Source organism: Sciurus carolinensis, chromosome 2 (assembly GCF_902686445.1).
Source record: "Sciurus carolinensis chromosome 2, mSciCar1.2, whole genome shotgun sequence".
Lineage (NCBI taxonomy): Eukaryota > Metazoa > Chordata > Mammalia > Rodentia > Sciuridae > Sciurus > Sciurus carolinensis.
In genome coordinates, this window is record NC_062214.1 from 151132850 (window position 1) to 151154556 (window position 21707).

Genomic DNA, 21707 nt, shown 5'->3' on the forward strand with positions numbered 1-21707 from the left:
CATTCTTCCTTTGGTTTTTTGAGATTGGCTTATCTCACTTAGCATGAGAGTCTCCAGTTTCATCCATTTGCCTGCAAATGCCATAATTTTATCATTCTTTATGGCTGAGTAATATTCCATTGTATATATATATACCACAGTTTCTTTATCCATTCATCAATTGAAGGACATCTAGGTTGGTTCCACAATCTGGCTATTGTGAACTGAGCAGCTATGAACATTGATGTGGCTGTATCTCTGTAGTATGCTGATTTTAAATCCTTTGGGTATAGGCCAAGGAGTGGGATAGCTGGGTCAAATGGTGGTTCCATTCCAAGTTTTCTAAGGAGTCTCCATACTGCTTTCCAGAGTGGCTGCACTAATTTGCAGCCCCACCAGCAATGTATGAGTGTACCTTTCTCCCCACATCCTCGCCAACACCTGTTGTTGCTTGTATTCTTGATAATCGCCATTCTAATTGGGGTGAGATGGAATCTTAGGGTGGTTTTGATTTGCATTTCTCTTATTACTAGAGATGTTGAACATTTTTCCATATGTTTGTTGATTGCTTGTAGATCTTCTTCTGTGAAGTGTCTATTCATTTCCTTAGCCCATTCGTCGATTGGATTACTTGCATTCTTGGTGTAGAGTTTTTTGAGTTCTTTATAGATTCTGGAGATTAGTGCTCTATCTGAAGTATGATTGGCAAAGATTTTCTCCCACTCTGTAGGCTCTTTCTTCGCATTGCTGATAGTTTCCTTTGCTGAGAGAAAGCTTTTAGTTTGAATCTATCCCAGTTATTAATTCTTGCTTTTATTTCTTGTGCTATGGGAGTCCTGTTGAGGAAGTCTGGTCCTAAGCCGACATGTTGAAGCTCTGGACCTACTTTTTCTTCTATAAGATGCAAGGTCTCTGGTCTGATTCCGAGATCCTTAATCCATTTTGAGTTTAGTTTCGTGCATGGTGAGAGATAGGGGTTTAGTTTCATTCTGTTGCATATGGATTTCCAATTCTCCCAGCACCATTTGTTGAAGAGGCTATCTTGTCTCCATTGCATATTTTTGGCCCCTTTGTCTAGTATGAGAAAATTGTATTTATTTGGGTTTGTGTCTGTGTCCTCTATTCTGTACCATTGATCCACCTTTCTATTTTGGTATCAATATCATGCCGTTTTTGTTACTATTGCTTTGTAGTAGAGTTGAAGATCTGGTATTGCAATACCCCCTGCTTCACTCTTTCTGCCAATGATTGCTTTAGCTATTCTGGGTTTTTTATTCTTCCAGATGAATTTCATAAGTTCTTGCTCTATTTCTGTAAGGTACATCATTGGGATTTTAATTGGAATTGCATTGAATCTGTATAGCACTTTTGGTAGTATGGCCATTTTGACAATATTAATTCTTCCTATCCAAGAACATGGGAGATCTTTCCATCTTCTAAGGTTTTCTTGAATTTCTTTCTTTAGTGTTCTGTAGTTCTCATTGTAGAGGTCTTTCACCTCTTTTGTGAGATTGATTCCCAAGTATTTTATTTTTTTTGAAGCTATTGTGAATGGGGTAGTTTTCCTAATTTCTCTTTCTGAAGATTCATCGCTTATGTATAGAAATGTCTTAGATTTATGTGCATTGATCTTATATCCCGCTACTTTACTGAATTCACTTATGAGATCTAACAGTTTTCTGGTGGAATTTCCTGGTTCCTCTAAGTATACAATCATATCATCAGCAAATAGGGATAGTTTGAGTTCTTCTTTTCCTATGCGTATCCCTTTAATTTCTTTGGTCTGTCTAATTGCTCTGGCTAGAGTTTCAAGGACGATATTGAATAGAAGTGGTGAAAGAGGGCATCCCTGCCTTGTTCCAGTTTTTAGAGGGAATGCTTTCAGTTTTTCACCATTTAGAATAATATTAGCCATGGGCTTAGCGTAGATGGCCTTTACAATGTTAAGGAATGTTCCCACTATCCCTATTTTTTCTAATGTTTTGAGCATGAAGGGATGCTGTATTTTATCAAATGCTTTTTCTGCATCTATCGAAATAATCATGTGATTCTTGACTTTAAGTCTATTGATATGGTGAATTACATTTATTGATTTCCTGATGTTGAACCAACCTTGCATCCCTGGGATGAAACCCACTTGATCATGGTGCACTATCTTTTTAATATGTTTTTGTATGCGATTTGCTAAAATTTTGTTGAGAATTTTTGCGACGATGTTCATTAAGGATATTGGTCTGAAATTTTCTTTCCTCAATGTGTCTCTGTCTGGTTTAGGTATCAGGGTGATATTGGCTTCATAGAATGAGTTTGGGAGGGTTCCCTCCTCTTCTATTTTATGGAATACTTTGAGAAGTATTGGAATGAGCTCTTCTTTAAAAGTTTTGTAGAACTCGGCTGAGAACCCATCTGGTCCTGGACTTTTCTTCGTTGGTAGGCTTTTGATGACTTCTTCTATTTCATTACTTGAAATTGGTCTATTTAAATTGTGTATGTCCTCCTCGTTCAGTTTAGGCAATTCATATGTCTCTAGAAACCTGTTGATGTCTTTGAAATTTTCTATTTTGTTGGAGTATAGATTTTCAAAATAGCTTCTAATTATGTTTTATATTTCAGTCGTGTCTGTTGTGATATTTCCTTGTTCATTCCGAATTTTAGTAATTTGGGTTTTCTCTCGTCTTCTCTTTGTTAGTGTGGCTAATGGTTTATCAATTTTGTTTATTTTTTCGAAGAACCAACTATTTATTTTGTCAATTTTTTGTGTTGTTTCTTTTGTTTCAATTTCGTTGATTTCAGCTCTGAGTTTGACTATTTCCTGTCTTCTACTACTTTTGGTGTTGGTCTGTTCTTCTTTTTCTAGGCCTTTGAGTTGTAGTGTTAGGTCGTTTATTTGTTGAGTTTTACTTCTTTTATTAAATGCGCTCCATGGAATAAATCTTCCTCTAAGTACTGCTTTCATAGTGTCCCAGAGATTTTGATATGATGTTTCTTTGTTCTCGTTTACCTCTAAGAATTTTTTAATTTCCTTCCTAATATCTTTTGTTATCCATTCATCATATAATAACATATTGTTTAATCTCCAGGTGTTGGAGTAGTTTCTGTTTTTTACTCTTTCACTTATTTCTAACTTCAATCCATTATGATCTGATAGAATACAAGGTAGTATCTCTATCTTCTTGTATTTGCTGACATTAGCTTTGTGGCATAATATATGGTCTATTTTAGAGAAGGATCCATGTGCTGCTGAGAAGAAAGTGTATTCGCTCTTGGTCGGATGGTATATTCTATAAATGTCTGTTAAGTCTAAATTATTGATTGTGTTATTGAGATCTATGGTTTCTTTGTTCAATTTTTGTTTGGAAGATCTGTCCAGTGGTGAGAGAGGCGTGTTAAAATCACCTAGTATTATTGTGTTATGGTCTATTTGGTTTCTAAAATTGAGAAGGATTTGTTTAACATACATGGATGAGCCACTGTTTGGGGCATAGATGTTTATGATTGTTATATCTTGCTGATTTATGCTTCCCTTAAGCAGTATGAAATGTCCTTCCTTATCCCTTCTGACTAACATTGGCTTGAAGTCCACATTATCTGAAATGAGGATGGATACTCCAGCTTTTTTGCTGAGTCCATGTGCATGGTATGTTTTTCCCCATCCTTTCACCTTTAGTCTATGGGTATCTCTTTCTATGAGGTGAGTCTCTTGCAGGCAACATATTGTTGGATCTTTCTTTTTAATCCAATCCGCCAGTCTATGTCTTTTGATTGATGAATTCAGGCCATTAACATTCAGGGTTATTATTGAGATATGATTTGTATTCCCGGTCATTTAGTTCATATTTAAAATTTTATGTATTTATTTATTTATTTTTTGACACATCTTGGTTCTTCCTTTATTTGACAGTTCCTTTAGGATAATTCCTCCCTTTGCTGATTTGCTTCTTTGTTTTTTATTTCTTCCTCATGAAATATTTTGCCGAGAATGTTCTGTAATGCTGGCTTTCTTTTTGTAAATTCTTTTAGCTTTTGTTTATCATGGAAAGATTTTATTTCATCATCAAATTTGAAGGTAAGCTTTGCTGGGTATAAGATTCTTGGTTGGCATCCATTTTCTTTCAGAGCTTGAAAAATGTTGTTCCAGGCTCTTCTAGCTTTTAGGGTCTGGATTGAAAAATCTGCTGATATTCATATTGGTTTCCCCCGAATGTAATTTGGTTCTTTTCTCTCACAGCCTTTAAAATTCTGTCTTTATTTTGTATGTTAGGTATTTTCATTATAATGTGCCTTGGTGTGGGTCTATTGTAATTTTGTGTATTTGGAGTCCTATAAGCCTCTTGAACTTGATTTTCCATTTCATTCTTCAGTTTTGGGAAATTTTCTGATATTATTTCATTGAATAGATTGTTCATTCCTTTGGTTTGTTTCTCTAAGCCTTCCTCAATCCCAATAATTCTCAAATTTGGCCTTTTCATGATAGCCCATAGTTCTTGGAGATTCTGTTCATGATTTCTTACCATCTTCTCTGTTTGTTCAACTTTTGTTTTCGAGGTTAAATATTTTGTCTTCAATATCTGAAGTTCTGTCTTCCAGGTGTTCTATCCTATTGGTTATGCTTTCTATGGAGTTCTTAATTTGGTTTATTGTTTCCTTCATTTCAAGGATTTCTGTTTGGTTTTTTTTCAATATCTCTCTTTATTGAAATGATCTTTTGCTTCCTGAATTTGCTCTGTTAACTGTCGATTGGTGCGATCATTCAATGCCTGCATTTGCTCTTTCATCTCATCATTCAATGCCTGCATTTGCTCTTTCATCTCATCGTTTGCTTCCCTAATCATTTTAATTATGTACATTCTGAACTCCCTTTCTGTCATTTCTTCTGCCATGCTGTCATTGGATTCTATTGATGTAACATCTAGATTTGTTTGGGGCATTTTCTTCCCTTGTTTTCTCATATTGTTCAGGAATCAGTGGGTCATTAAGATATTGCAGATTTCCTCTATCGACTTATAATGTCCCTGAAGATTGCTAGTATATCCTCTCTTATCCTTCAGTAGCCTGAAGTCTTGGAGGAAGTTGATAATGCGGAGCTCCACGAAGAAGCTGCCTCTCTAGGGTGGTGACCCTCGGGTGGCGTATATTCCCTGCTAGTGGTCAGAGATGCCTCCACTTGTTGACCAATGGTCATCCAACGGGGAACTAGGCTGCGGGCTGAGGCAAGTCCTGTTTGTGCCTGTGTCTCTGGTTTTACCGTCCCTGTGGGAAAACCTCTCCTGGTAGGGAAGACTCACTGGGTGGGAACGTCTCGCTGGTCAGTTCCCCTCCTAGAGGTTCCCCTCAATCTACAACTACCACCTGGGCTGGGCTGTCTTCCTCTGCAACGTTCCCAGGGGCCTGGACCTACCTCCTGGGCCTGGGAGCCTCACCCTCCGCAGGCGAGTCTCCTTAGGCTGCCTCTCCCAGAGAATCTGCCCGCAGTCCTGGAAACTTCGCTCCGCCCCTAGGCGTGTCTCTGTGCGGCTCTTCCAGCAAGAAGCCACCTAGCTCCTGGGACCCTGCTCTGCACCAATCGCCTGGCTATGCGGCCCCTCCTCTGAGCTGCCACCTGGAGCCCTGTACAATAGCTCCGATACCCAGAGACCCGCCACACACCTCTTCCTCTGGACAGCAGCCCGGTTTCTGACGCAGTCACTAGGAGTCCAAGCAACTCACTTCGTGTCTCCTCCTCCCGCCAACCTCCCGTAACCCTAGGCAGTCACTCCAAGCCCAAGTGACCCGCCCTGTTCCTCCTCCTCCTCCTCGGGGTAGCCCCCCGGGTGTTCAGGGGCGGTGGCTCCGAGACCAAGTGACCCACTGCCCTCCTCCTCCAGGCAGGCCACCGGTGTTCAGGAGCGGTCGCTTTGAGTGCAATCAACTCACCACTCGCCTCCTCCTCTGGCAACCGCCTGTGGCTCTGATGCAGTCACTCCTAGACCAAGCGACCCACCGCGCTTCTCCTCTTCCTCCGGGCAACCCCCCGGTGTTCGGAAGTGGTCGTTCTGCGTCCAAACAGCTCACCACGCAGTTCCTCCTCTGGCAACCTCCTGTGGCTCTGATGCAGTCACTCCTAGACCAAGCCACCCGCCGCGCTTCTCCTCTTCCTCCGGGCAACCCCCCGGTGTTCAGGAGCGGTCGTTCTGCGTCCAAACAGCTCGCCACGCAGCTCCTCCTCAGGCAGCCGCCCGGAGCCCCAGTGGTTGCTCCGAGTCCAAGCGCTGTGCTGAGCCACCTCCTCTACGATGTTCCCAGTTGTCCGTGTTTACCGCTCCAGTGGGGGGAGGGGTGTCTCGCCGGGCAACTCCACTTCACAAATTTCCTGCGTTCCAGGGCTACCGCCCCATCCGGGACGCCTCCCCAACAGGAGAGACTCACCCGGCGGCTTTGAGTTGGTCCCAAGTCTCTCATTATCTCCTCTTTTGAATCCTGCGTCCTGGAGCAACGTGAAATGCAGCCGCCCTCTAGGCTGCCATCTTGAAACTCCCTAGTTCTCATCTCTTAACCACAAACATACAACCAGAGATTATATAACACCCAAGGAAAACCTCTAATAAGAAAGCTACAGACAAAGCTGGGCATACTGTTGTATGCCTGTAATTCCAGCAATTTGGGAGGCTGAGGCAGAAGAATTGTGAGTTCAAGCCAGCCTCAGCAGACTAGCAAGGCACTTAGCAACTCAGCAAGACCCTGTCTCTAAATAAAATACATATTTTTTAAAAGGGCTGGGAACTTGGCTCAGTGGTTAAGCCACCGTGGGTTCAATCCCTGGTACCCCCACCAAAAAAAGCTACAGACAAAAACAAACAGAAGAAAACACCTCAAACAAACTATGGAGGATAAAGAGAACATTTTTAAAAAATCATTAATCCTCAGAGAAAGAAAAATAAAAGTCATTGCATAAGAAAAGGAGACCAGCATGAGTCCAATGCCCAAATAATAGAGGTCTAGAAAGAGAAAATAGAGCAAACAAAGGAAAAGAAATCAATAACAAAGCAATTAAAAATCTTTTCTCAACAAGAAAGGGTCCATCGAGTATCAGAATAATGGATCAAAATCATGACAATTTTCATAATCCAAGACAATGAGGACAAAAGAAAATTCTCCAAGACTCGGGGAAAAAAAAGAAAGAAACAGAACTTTACAAAGGAGCAGAAAATAAAATTACTTTCTAATAGCACAGAAGATTAAAGGTACTAAAAAATGCCTTCAAAATGTTGAAGGAATATTTTCAACCAAAACTCCCCAAAGCTATATGCAAATGAAATATTAAGCGAGAGAATAAGGACTTTTTAAACATGCAGGTCTTGACCTTTTTTCTATCTTTCTTTCCTTTTTTTTTTTTTTCCTTGTACCGCTCATACACTCTTTCTCTGGAAGCCCCTGGATGTTGCACACCACCAAAAAGGAAAAGTAAACTATAAAAGATTATAAGGAAATGAGAAAACTGGAGACCCAACACAAGAGGGAAGCAATGGGATCTCTGGCAGAATGGTGAAGGGAGATGATAGGCTAACTGCATTCCAGGTGCAGAAAAAACCAGCCCAGAATATAACAGTGTGACTCAAGAGCCAGGCATGTTGAAGGTTGGCATCATCATGCCCTCTGCTTTAAACCATTTTAAATAAACATGAAATATGTAACAAACAAGCTTAAAAGCTTCAAAAAGTCTGGATGACTGGCTACACCCTCCAGGCTAAGGCAGAGTTCTTAAGCTGATGAGGCGAAGGAATTCACTTTAAAGTGTTGGTTTCCATACTGGTGGTAAGTGGAGGCCAGGCTGTGGTCAGTGAGGGAAAGACCAGAACAGTGATGAAGGGAAGGAGCACAACTCTCTCTCATTCTTTACTGCCTTTAAGTGCCTGACGAGGTTGCTAGTTCAAAGGTCAGTTATTTCCTCAGAGGAATCATGTACAAGCTCAAGCTTAACCTCTGAGCGAAGAAGGGGTCTAATTTTTCTCCTGGGTCTGGTTCTAACCCACCATGGGATTAGATGATGAACCCTAGATAAGCCATATCTCCAGTTCCTCTTCCTAGTAAATAGTGCTCAGAAGGTACTGGCAATCCAGGCTGAGTCTGGTCTTGTGGAATTTGTATTCCTAAAGACGTCAGCTTCCCAGATCAAGAAGTGGGATCTAGGGAAGCAAGGGCATTGCCTTTACTTTCTGTACCAAACCAAGGTGGAAGGGGCTCAAGAAGGCACACCTTCCTTCCATGGGTACTCAGGTGTTCTTCCTTGAGGTCTTCAGTGGCCTTAATGAAAGTTACAGTTGTCCCTTTGAAGCCCACTGGGCTGTTGCCCAGCTCCACAGCCCTTCTAGGGAGGGTGGGATGAAATCCAATTCCTACCAATGGGAAGGTGTGAAAGAGAGGCATGCTCCCAAGTCCTCCACCAGTGTGACCACACTGCACACTTTCTGCCTGTTCTGGGAATTTTGTTTTACTCCCCAGGAACATAAAGGGGTCCCAACTGATTGACTCCAAGGAGGCACGAAGGCAGGAGGTGGTATCATTAGAAATATCTGGAATCTAGATTTCTCTGTGATCGTACCATCTTTTTGACCATTTAGAGACAGATGTGCTTGACCAAAATAATTAAGTCAGTACAGAGAGAAGAAGAAACCCAGAAAGTAATGAATCCAACCACAAAAAAATGCAGAGAGAGTTCCAAGAATGACAGCAAAGAGAAATCCAGAAAGACAGCTGGACAGCAGGACAAGCCAGAGAGGAGAAGAGGACTTACAGAAGGGCACTGCCAAGAAAACAAAGCAGGAACAAAAACGTTACCTGACGCGATTATCCTATGCAAAGTTATATTAGGGACCATTAAGGGTGGGAAGAAGAAATGGGGCTAAAGAATGTTAAGCAAATTTAAAAAGGCAAATATTAATTTGAGGAAAAAGTACAAAAGGAAGTCATAATGTAGCCTAATGCTCAGCTATAAGTCATATTTACATAGGTACAATAATAGGCATAATAATGGGGAGCATGAATATTGAACTAATAAAATGTTAATGTGACTATTTGGGGGAATTAGAGTGAGAAGCAGGAGGATTATGGCTTAAGAGAATAAATCTTCATTCTATCAAATCAGGAAGGCTACAGATAATGTCTAAAAATGGATCTTAAGCAGTAGTATGCCACTCTTTTTATATTATGCTATATTGCTGCATAATATATTTGCTAATACTTTTGTTAAGGACTTTCCACCTACATTCATGAGAAATATTCACCTGTCATTTTCTTGTTTTGAAATGTCCTTATCTGGTTCTAGAATCTGGGTACAGTGGCCTCATAAAATGATTTGGGAAACATTCTTTCATCCTCTTTTTCCTAAGAGTTTGGACAGGATGGCTATTATTTCTTCCTTATATGTTTGATGTAATTCATGATAAAATATTTTAATAACAGAACCCAATTTAGCATGACTCTAAGGAAAAATATGCATCAACCCCCTTCAGAGGTTTAAGGTAAATTCATTCACATTGGTAAAACCAATAACCTGAAAGTACCATTTTGAGAACTTCTAAAGGAAAAGCACAAGAAAAGGAAAGTCTGTAAGGAAATTTTATAGTAGAATCATTTATCATCAAACACTGAAGACAGCCTTAATCTTCAATAATGGATGAATGCTAGATATAATGTAATGTTAACATCTGAAGTCAATAATAAAGCTAACGATTATATTTCAATATATACAGAAATGCATATGAAAGCAAATTAATGAAAGACAGAACTCATCACAGGACACAGAATGTGGTACTGGCAGGTTGGCTGCCTTTGCTGTGGTGTCCAGGCTTGCCAACACTTCCTTTTGTCAGCACACGAAGGCAGTATCCATTTCACAGTGAACATTAAACAAAATAAGTAGCCTGATACATAAAACCAGCTGATAACTTCTTCACTCGTGTTCAAACCCTGGGTACCAGATAATACTCTCCTTGTGGGCAATTCCATAAAGAAAGTCAAGTTCTAATCCTTGTAGTAAGCAAAGAACTGGGATGCAGGAAAGCAGGTAACTTGACTGGTTCTGTTATTAAGCTGGGATAATTTAGTCACACCCATCCCCACATTAGGAGGGCCCGCCATTACATAAAACATCTTCAATCAGCCAAATCTAATAAACCCAGCAATTATTCTCTCTCTTTACAGTTGCTTTGCATACCTCTGCTCAGATGATACTATTAATTTTATATGCACATGTAAATACATATGTTTTGTCCCCAGTTCCAAGTTCATCAGTCCCTCCCCAAGGTCTCAGAGCCGGCCATAAAGAAATTCTCTGCCCTAACCTTGTCTGATAGGTCAAAGAGCCTTTTCATTCCAGAGGAGGTCTGTTCTCTAACTTGGAGGAAGGAATGCAGAAGAATCTAAATAGACAGGTCTGGCTGGGCTCCCCACCCAGTCTAAGAGCAATTGTGCCTATGCAACCAAGTTTCCACAAACACCCAAAAGGACAAGGTTCAGAGAGCTTCTGGATAGTTGAACACATGGAGGTTTCCTGGAGGGTGGTGCACCCAGACAGGGCATGGAACTCCACACCTTCTTCTCCCGCACTTTGCCCTATACATCTCTTTCTCTGTGTCCTTTGGAATATCCTTTATAATAAACCAGCAAATGTAAGTAAATGCTTCCCTGAGCTGTGTGTTGCTCCAGCAAATTAATTAAGCCCTAGGGCACAGTGGTGGGAATCCTGATTCACAGTCAGTTGGCCAGAAGCACAGGTAAAACAACCTGGGGCTTATGATTGACATCTAAAGCATGTGTGTGGTGGAGGGGGAAATCTTGGGGACTGAGCCCTTAACCTGTGGGAACTGCTGCTGTCTCCAGGTAGAGAGTGTCAGTGCTGATTTGGATTAGAGCACATCCAATTTGTTGTTTGCTTGCTGGTGGAGAGAAGTCCCCACATCTTTGGAGTTCACAGAAGTCTGTGTTGATTATGGTGTGACAGCAGAAGAAAAACAGGTGCTTTTTTTTTCCTGATGACACACAGTTTCACAAAATAACTGTGTTGTGACTCTTATGTCCTGATAACAGAATTGAAATGAACAGAGAGAAACAAATGACTGCTGCATGAAAGTGAAGGGATCAAACTGATAAAACAAAACAAACAACAACAACAACAAAAACCCAAAAACCTCTTCAGTGATGGGACAGATGCTGAAGAAATAACACGTATCTCTTCCTAAGCACTCTCAATTACAGAAGCCCTCCTTTGCACTGCTATTCTTCTCACACTTGTGATGTTGCTTATCAAAAAATCGATCAACCTTCATCAGGACTTCATTTCTACAAAAGGCTACAAGAAAGATGGGGGAAGGGTGAGGGGACTGACCAAGCTCTTACAAGAACAGAATGTTCTTAGGATTTAGCCTAAAGAAATAGTTATAGATCTGTATATGTTTATATATAAATTCTATAACCATTAAATGATAGCATTTTTACTATAGCATAATTTTTAAAAATTTGGCAACTGCTCATGAATATTTTTCTACCCTGTATGGTTTTTTTTGTTGTTGTTGTTTGGGTACCCGGGATTGAACTCAGGGATTGACCACTGAGCCACATCCCCAGCCGTATTTTGTATTTTATTTAGAAACAGGGCCTCACTGAGTTGCTTAGCGCCTTGCTTTTTGCTGAGCCTGGTTTACGAAGTCTCAATCCTCCTGTCTCAGCCTCTGGAGTCACTGGGATTACAGACGTGCGCCACTGTGCCTGGTTCCTACTGTGTATATTTTAGCTAGAGTTATGATTTTTTTTCTTTTCTTCTTTCTTTCTTTTTTTTTTTTTTTTTTGTGCTAGGACCTCATACATACTAAGCACTAGTATGATTCTTTTTTGTTTTGTTCATTTTTGGTACCAGGAATTGAACCCAGGGCCACTTAACCACAGAGCCACATCCCCAAACCTTCTTATTTTTTATTTTGAAATGGGGTCTTGCTAAATTGCCTGGGGCCTTGCTAAGTTGCTGAGGCTGGCTTTGAACTTGTGATCCTCCTGTCTCAACCTCCTGAGCCACTGGGATTACAAGTGTATGCCACCACACCCGGGCACAAGCATGATTCTCAGTGGCTCTACTATGTTACACTGTAAAGCTATATCAATTTCTATCATTGTACATTTCAACTGTTTCCAATTTTTTCATTAAAAACAGTACTCTAGGGCTGGAGTTGTAGTTCAGTGGTATAGCACTTGCCTAGCATGTGTGAGGCACTGGGTTCAATTCTTAGCACTGCATATAAGTAAATAAAATAAAGTTCCATCAACAACTAAAAAATTTTTTTAAAATAAATAAATAAATAAAATAAAAACAGTACTTTAACAATAGATACGTTTGTCGCTAAATCTTTTGCACATATACCCTATTTTCTTAGGGTAAATTATTAAAAGTAGAACTGATGGGTTATAGATGATGCCTCTGGGGCTTCTAATACATACTGCCATTGTGACCGGCTGCTACAGCAATGTATTTATAATTTTTTAAACAATCATAGGATTTAGAGTTTTTAAGTCAAAGCAACTATTTTCAAATGAAAATCAAAACATTGTGATGATTACCCCTCTTTAAAATCATTTCATAAGTATCAATTAATTGGTTTGCTAATACAGTCGGGGCATTCCACAGGAATTGCATGTATGGCGTGCCAAGCACTCAGCTAGAAGGTACTGGAGATACACAGGTGAGAAAGGTCCAACCAGCTTTGCCCTTGAGGATTTTATAGATTTCTGAACAAATTGGCTATGTCATAAAATAACCCCAAGCTGCTAAGGACACTGAAGGACTGCTGACTCTCCTCAGTGTTCTGATAGACATTATAAAGAATTGCACCTGAAACGCAACAGGAGTTTTTGAGGAGAAGTAGAGAAGGCAGGGAACCCAGGCTGAGAAAACACCATGTCCTAAACCCAAGAGTGCAAATGGTTTGGTGAGGCAGGGTTACATTTTATGGAGCAAACTAGTGAGAAATGGGATCATATCGAGTGAGATCTTTATTCCATGCTAGGGTCTTCACTATACCAGTAAGAACTGAGGAACTATTCAAGATTTTATGTAAGGGACGGCTTGATTCACTTTGTGTTTTAGAAATGTATAATTTCAAATAACAGTAAGTGATCACTGGACATTCTTGAGGTAAATGTACCAACCCAAGAAGGACATGGACTGGTACCAGGCAGAGAGACAACAGCATCAGTGCCTTCTCTGTTGATACTAACAGATCAAATGAGAATCTAAATGATAATCTGTTTCCTGACCCCTAAAGTACTAGGTCAGCAACTCATAGCATTATAGAGCTGGAAGTCCCCTTAAATTTCATGCTAAACTCTCATTTTTACATATGAGGACAATTATGAGCACCTTAATCAAGTCAAATTTGACTGTGAATGCACTTACAAAACTTTATGATGTGAGATCTCTACCTTGAAAATTAAGAGTCCTATGAATTTCAAAATCTTTGCTTGACATTGTTTAGCATTTACTTCATAATGAGGACAATTAAAAATTTGAGGTTGTAGGGGCTGGGGAAATAGCTCTGTCGGTAGAGTGCTTGCCTTGCAAGCACAAGGCCCTGGGTTCGATCCCCAGCACCCCAAAAAAAAAAAAAAAAAAATTTGAGGTTGTATTTAAAATAAATTGGAGAATTGACAAATATTCAGTATAATGGAAAGTAATTTATTTTTAGAACAAAAAAATCCTCAAGCTTCCAAATAAATGGATATGGTCTGGTTAAAAATAAATCTTATTTTTCAAACTTGCTCATTTAATAGTGTTCCTCAAGTAAATCTTGTATTCGAGAAACCATGGCACTTTCTTACTTGGAAACAAGGTTGCCCGTAATTAATCTATGTCTATTGTTCTTTCCCTTCTCAAACCCACCTTCATATTAAAGCATATTCTATTTCCTGGAACATACATAATATATTTTAGTCAGTTGGCCTTTTTGTTTTTTTTTTGGTGCTGGGGACTGAACCCAGGGCCTTGTGCTTGCAAGGCAAGCACTCTACCAACTGAGCTATCTTCCCAGCTCATCAGTTGGCTTTTAAAAATCTGCTTGCAAAACTCTAAGCACCTTTTGTCCTGTTCTTTTCTTCTGCTCAAACTATATGCCAAAAATACACCCAATTGTTTTCAACCCCACAATGTTCCCAAGCCACTCAGCCTAACATGACTAACCAAATGCCCTGCAGTATCTCCCTAGTCCCAAACAGCCATAAGCAACTACACTATAAGTTTTATTGCAGTATCACTTACAAGCTGTCAAAAGAGCAAACATCAACATACGAAATGTTTTATCCTTCAAACACACAATTTTTCTGTATCAGTGACTTTCTGAAGGGAGCTGCCTGTCCTCTTAGATGTCTCTGGCTGTGTAGATTAACATTCTAGAACATGAAAAGCCTGTATCATGGTTACTAACAAACCACGAGACACTTTAATCCCATTTGCCTGTAGGTCATGGAAGATCATTATGACCAGCACCACAGGGCATAGTGTGCTTGGTTGAGGCTGGAAAGAACTGTTGGAAGAGCCTCAGCTACAGTCCCTGGAGTATGAATGTACCCAGGAATTGGGGAACCATTCTGTGGCCGTGATGTGCAAGGTACTCTTCATATTCTCCCCAGCCAAAGCTGAGCTCCCAGGAACACAGCAAGAGGATGAGCTATCCTTTTCCCTTACTGACCACTCTAAATATTCTTCCCCTTTCCACTGCAAGGCTACCTCCACCATGAGGCCTTCTTTGAATAACTCACTATTTATTTATTTATTTATTTTTGATGCTACTAGGGATTGAATCCAGGGCCTCACACAGGCTGGGCAAACTCTCTACCAGTGAGCTACATCCCCAGCCCTTTTTATTTTTTATTTTGAGACTAGGTCTCATTAAGTTGCTGAGACCAGTCTTGAACTTGCAATCCTCCTGCCTCAGCCTCCCAAGTCACTGCAATTACAGGGGTGTGGCACTGTACCTGGCTTAACCTAGTCTTAATAGAAGTCATTGCTGCTTTCCCTCACAAATCCTGGTGTGTTTGTGCTTTGTTTTATTGGTAAGGGACAGATAACTCACCCTCTTTGATATCTGTCCAACTCATGGAGAACCGTGTGGTCACAATACTCAAACACCAGGTGAAGCCTCCGCTTCCTCCTGAAGACCTCCAGGAGGTTGACGAGGTTGGGATGCTTGAGTTGCTGAAAACACAAAAAGCCAGGTGGCAAATCTGAGTTGTGAAAGGCAGTTTTCTCTAATTATGATTCAATAACAACAACAACAGCAAAGATTCTTCCCCATTAGGAGTTTCGTTTTTTGGATTGAAGAAGGCTCTAATCGATATTATCTTACCTCTCTTTATGGGCTATTTTTATAGTAGTGGTGAATTATACAAAGGGGAATGAAGGGAAGAGCAGGGGATGGGAAGAGGAAAGACAGAGGAATGAATCTGATGTAACTTTTCTATGTTCATATGTGAATTCACCACCAGTGAATCTCCGTGTCATGTGCAACCACAGGAATGAGATCCTAATTAGATTAAGTTATACTTCATGCATGTATAATATGTCAAAATACACTCTACTGTCATGTACATTTAAGAAGAGCAAATAAAACAGAGTTTAAAAAAATGATTATAACCCAGGAGGTTTGTGAAAGCAAAGAGGTATGTGAGGCTGAAAAACAAGAGAATAAAAAAGGTAGAGGAGATTTTAACACAAACTCAGCCTTCAAGCCTTGGATCAAATGTCCCTTCCAAAGGAGATCTTCCGTGTTCTCCCCAGATGGGCTCGGTGCCTGACAAATCTCAAAGCCACCAGAAGGGTGCCTTTCTCACAATTACTAAGGAACCACTAAGTAGTAATTAACGCATGACCCTCACTTAGTAATCGTTGTTCAGTTGATTGTCTAATGTGGCCTGGTGTCAAGACACCGTAAGTACAACAGATAAATCCAGCAGACTATGGGAACCACTGCATCAGGACCTGTGTTCTCTTTATTCAAGTCGTCCCACTGTACCTCCAGCCTGCGCCTGCACACAACAGCCGTTCCATGAGGACTGGTGAGGTGTGAGTGAGTCACACTTCCTAGGCTGATGAAACACTTAAAACAGAAAACAGGAAGGCCCTCCAATCCAACTCCCTGCAAGCGTGCATCTAGGAATGCAGGGCAGGAATGGATGTTGGCTTTGGCAGAGATAAACCTCATACTTAGCTTCTTGGCCCCTCTGTACAGAGTCCTATCAGAAATGACACATTTCGGCACTGACCTCATTTTTCTGAAGAAGAAACTTGAGCTAAGGAAGATGAAGCAACTCACAGGAAAACACCAACCTTTTGGCAGAGAGTCCCTTCTTGATTCACTGACTTAGTAAATTGCCATGAGTACCCATTTTATTTATTGTATTATTTAAACAGTTGGGACTTTGCTCCTCCTTTTTCAAATACTCTCGGATAGTATCACCAAATAATACTCCGTAAGAATTTCACAATCAAATATGTAATATGCTTTACCATATTAACTCTCCTAATATTAAAAAGTTGTGACTCATGGGCTGGGGTTGTGGCTCAGTGATAGAGTGCTGGCCTAGCATGGGTGAGGCATTGGGTTCGATCCTCAGCACCACAGAAAAATAAATAAATAAAATAAAGGTATTGTGTCCATCTGAAAACTTTTTTTAAAAGTATGGTAAAATACATGTAACTTAAAATTTACCACCTTCACCATTTTTAAAAATAAATTTTTCTAGTTATTAATGAACCTTTATTTTATTTTATTTATTTATTTATATGTGGTGCTAAGAATCAAATCCAGAGCCTCACATGTGCCAGGCAAGCTCTCTACCACTGAGCCACAACCCTAGTCCAACCTTCACCATTTTTGTATGCACAGATCAGTGATATTAAGCACACATTCTTATTGTTGTCCAACCCTCAACCCTCACCACCATTCAGCTCTAGAACTTTCCATTTGCAAAACTGAAACTGCATATCCACCCAACAAAAACTTCCCACTCCCTTTTCCCCAGGTCACTTGCAGCCAACATTCTACCTTCTGCTGCTATGATTTTGACTACCCTAGGTACCTCACACAGGTGGAATGACACTGTATTTGCCTTTTTGTGATGGCTTATTCCACTTAACATGATGTCCTCAAGGTTCAACCATATTATAGCATATGTCAGCACTTCCTTTTTAAGGTTGAATAATATTCCACTATAGATAATTTTTTTTTCCCCATTCACCTGTTGATTGATGGATACTTGGGTTGCTTCCACCTTTCAACTATCGTAAATAATGCTGCTGTGAATGTGGGCATGGAACTATGTCTCTGAGACTCTGCTTTCAATTCTTTTGGTGGCAGGCAGGGGATGGGTGTCTGTTTTGTTTTGTGATTCAAAGCATAGCCAGAGGTCTTAATTACAGGCAAGCAGGTACTCCATAATTAATATAAGGTGGAAGGAGAAAAACCGAAGTTCTTGAACTGCATGCTGTAGTGTGTTTATATAAGCCATGAGAAAGATACTAAAAAAGATAGCTATTTTCTCATTTTCTTTGTAAAATCTCTCTGTACTTTCAGGATGAGAAATTCATATTTTATACTTGAAAAAACAAGCATAAAACATCCAAGGTATGCTAAAATCCATGTCTTAGTTTATTTTTACTGTTGGAACAAAATATCTTAGATTTGGGTAATTTATGAAGAACAGAAACTTGTTTCTAATAGTTCTGGAAAATGTGAAGCCCAAATGCCTTGCAAAAGTTGTTTCTAAGATGGCACCTTGTCCCTGTGTCCTCAAATGGTGGAAGACAGAGGGCAAGAAAGCAATCCCTTCAATTCTGAGCCCTTTTATTTATTTTATTTTTAATTTTTTATGGTGATCAGGATTAAACCCACGGCCTTGCACTTATTAAGCACCTGCTGTATCACTGAGCTACACCCCCAGTCCCTGAGCCCTTTTATTAGGTTGTGAATCCCAATAATCAGGCAATTAAGGCAATCAGGCCTTAATCACCTCCCAGAGGCCACAGTTCTTAATACTGCTGCATTGGGGTTAGGCTACAACACAAATTTTGGAGAGAACACCATTAGTCTCATTTGGATCTTAGAAGAGAGGGCACCCCAAACTATAAAACATATGTTATCATATCTGGAAACTTTTAGCCTGAACTAACATTTTCTGGACATAATAGAAGAGAATTGACTTCTGTCTTAAATCCATGAATGTCATTGATTTAGATGACTCAAACCAAAAGCAAATAACCAAATTAAAAGAGGCTAGATAGCTGCTTTGTGATAGAATTAGCATAAAGCAGAATTTCTTTTGGACTGAAAAAAATCATACTTAGGCTTCACTCTCATTTTCACACTATTTGCTCCTTTGATGATATTGAGGGATGATACTGAGGGCAAGACTGCAAATCTGAGAGTCTTTTAATTTTCTTTATTTTATATCTAATTCTCCTTGTATCTCTGGCCAAGTTTTTAAGCAAAAGTGAAATCCATCAGTCTTACACAAATGCAACCTGACCTTCTCTGAATACTGGAACTAGTGCCTCCAATCTCCACACACAGATCTGCAGTGATCAATCAGTACAGGGCACTGCTGCCCAAGGTAAGACCCAGAGGTCCTATCCATCTGGCCTCTGTTCACCTCTCCAGATTAATGGCTTATAACTTCCTCCCAGACCCACAGAATTTCTCTCACTTCCTGCAAGGCTCCCATACCTTCTCATTTCAGGACTCATTTCCTCTCTCTGAAACACCCCTCCCCCGTCCACTTCCAGATGTCACTTTCTCCAATCAGCATTCTCTGACGCAGCTGGTATTCACTAGAAGGGCAATCTATGACCTCAGGACCCAGGCAAGAGGTATTCCTGTGGCATTGTCCCAGCAGTAGCCATTGTCTGGATGGAATAAGTAGTTATTTATTATACTCTCTTGCTATGCTACTATATATCTTTTGACAACTCAGAGTCTAAAAATGTACAACATTCTGTTCAAACAACATATAGTTTCTTTTCAAAAATTGGCTAGTATAAATGAGGTGGGTATATTTATTTTGAGTTTTTTTAGTACTGGGGATAGAACCTGGGGTGCTCTACCACTGAGCTATGTCACAGCCCTTTTATTTTTTATTTTGAAAGAGGGTCTTGCTAAGTTGCTCAGCTGGCCTTAAACTTGCCATCCTCCTGCTTCAGGTTCCTGAGTTGATAGAATTACAGGCTTGACCATTTCCAGCTGTATAAATGAAGTTTTGATGAGCAATTTACTAGCAGACTGAACTTAACTTCGAATAAGATTGTTAACTTTTATAGGCCTCAGTTTTCCATGCGCAAAAGTAGGCATTCAAGGTTTGCAGTGACAATTACACGTATGCCATGTATAACTATCTCAGGCACGTGTTAGCCTCTTTATGAAGTTTAAATCCTTTTTTATTTAAGACATTTTTCTCTACTCATCTTATTCAACAATTATTTATTTTTTGAAAAATAATCATTTTCTATAAGTGCATTTTAATTACACAGAATAAAGGGTTTCATTGTGTCATATTCATACATGCATTATATATAAAATGTATACATAATTACACATAATATATAATAGTACATTATATAGTGTACATTTAATGTCTATAATGTATTATATACATTATACATAGTTATATATAAATTATATATTATTATATCCCCTGTTTTATTTTTTGAGACAGGGCCTCACTAAGTAGCTTAGGGCCTTGCTAAGTTGCTGAGGCTAGCTTTGAACTTGGAATCCTCCTGCCTCAGCCTCCTGAGGCAGTTCCCCACTGCACCTGGCACATAAAAGCATGTTTTGATCAATGAACACAGGCACTATGCCAGCCCTGAGGATATGGAGACAAAGCAAGTACTGCCCTTTCCCTTATGGAGCTCAGAACACAGGAGGGGAGACAGACATTGGATTAGTAATTACAGAAATGATAAATGTTACAAAAATTAAGCTAAAGTTTACTTGATTTTAGGATGAAAGGTGGTCCAGGGAAGATCTCTCTGAGGAACTGGCCATTAAGTTAATGTTTCATTAACTAAAAATGAACTAAAATTAGCTGGATACCATTTATAGCCCCAAATAAAATTTCACAGTTCTAGTTATGGTCAAATGGCTTTTCCATACATATTTATACATTATTTATACATATTTACCCTCTGCCAGATATCTTTTTATCATACACACCCAGCTTTCAGGAATATAGACAACTTAGAGCTTGTGAGGAATATTGTCAAATGGCTTCTGAGGGCTTACAAGGCCTTCAGCAACACAGCAGGGTATCACATGATTCTTAAACTACTTGGCTCTCCCATCTTCTTCCAGGAAGATTTAGCCTTCATATCACTGTAAATAGCTGATAACATCGCTCTACTTTTAGAATAATCTTAATTTAGAAAGATGGGTTGCTTAAAGAAATTCAAAATATTAAATTAAAAATAAATCATTAGCTCTTTCTAGGTTATCGGAATTCCAGGTGCCTAAAACTTCTCCAGATCAGCAAATATATGATCTGGATAATGTCACTGACCTGGCTGTGTTCAGAGATTCAACAAATATCTATATTCATCTACCCAGAGCAGGCACTGTTCTAGGCAGTTGGAGACACACTGGTGAACAAGTCAGAGAACTCAGGCATTAGACAAAGAAATGCCATGAATAAGCCCTCCATTTACAAAAGACCAGGCTGCCTCACAGAAACTGGCCTTGAGGAGGTGACCTTGAGCAGAGTCCTGAAGTCCAACCAGAACCAGGAGGGCAACAGCTCCAGACAGGAGCTGGCTGTGAAAGAGGAAAGAACTTAGGTCACTTAAGGAACTGAAATAGTGTGCCTTGTAGGTGAAGCCCATGGAACTGAGGCCAGTCAGTCAGGAGGCAGGGCCTTGTGAGCCGTGCTAAAAATTTTACAATTTATGGTAAGTGCATGGGAAGCCCCTAGAAGGATATTTAGCAAGATATGATACAATGTTATTTGGAGTTTTGTTTTGTTTTGTATTTTGGTACCAGGGATTGAACCCAGGGATGTTTAACCACTGAGCCACATCCCCAATTCTTTTTATTTTTAATTTTGAAAAGGGTTTCACTAAGTTGCTTAGCACCTCACGAAGTTGCTGAGGCTGGCTCTTTGAACTTGTGATCCTCCAGCCTTAGCCTCCTGAGCTGGGATTATAGGTATGAACCACTGTGCCCAGCTCCACTTGTGTTTTTAAGAGCTCACTGTGGTAGCAGGATACAGAACGGGTTGGAGGAGGAAAAAATGGATTAGCGAAGGTCAGTGCAGAGTCTATTGATAGATTAGCAATGACGGTGTGGACCAGAGCAGAGGCAGGAGAGGTGGTGAGAAAGTGCTGGCCTAAGATATATTTTGTTATTAGAATGGTCAGGATGTGGTAATGAATTGGAGGTGAGAGATGAGGGAGGGAGAGAAGTCAAGAAAGACACAAAGGTTTTTATAATGAGGGGATGCTGATGCTATCATGGAAGGGAGGAGCAGGTTTGATGGGAAGAAAGTTACTGTTTCTGGCCCCTCGAGTGAGCAGGGATGCCAGATACCAAGTGGAGTCTTCAGCTTGGCTGGAGATTGAGCTCAAGACAAAAGTAGGGAGTTAGCATGTGCTTAACTAAAGTCGTAGGTAGAGTTGGGGTGAGATGGGAAGAGGTTCCAAGAACTTGAACACTCAATTGCTGGGT

The 21707-nt window shown here is 40.1% G+C and overlaps 1 protein-coding gene across 4 annotated transcripts in view; it reads right to left on the minus strand.

Annotated features, from left to right (window-relative positions):
• The window catches only part of Cdkl1 (cyclin dependent kinase like 1), a 59419-nt gene that overhangs the window by 19425 nt on the left and 18287 nt on the right, over positions 1–21707 (minus strand). For all 4 annotated transcript variants that reach the window (XM_047542210.1, XM_047542211.1, XM_047542209.1 and 1 more), the window contains one exon: positions 15072–15193. In XM_047542210.1, coding sequence (XP_047398166.1) covers positions 15072–15193 — 122 coding nt within the window. The remainder of the gene's footprint in view (positions 1–15071; positions 15194–21707) is intronic.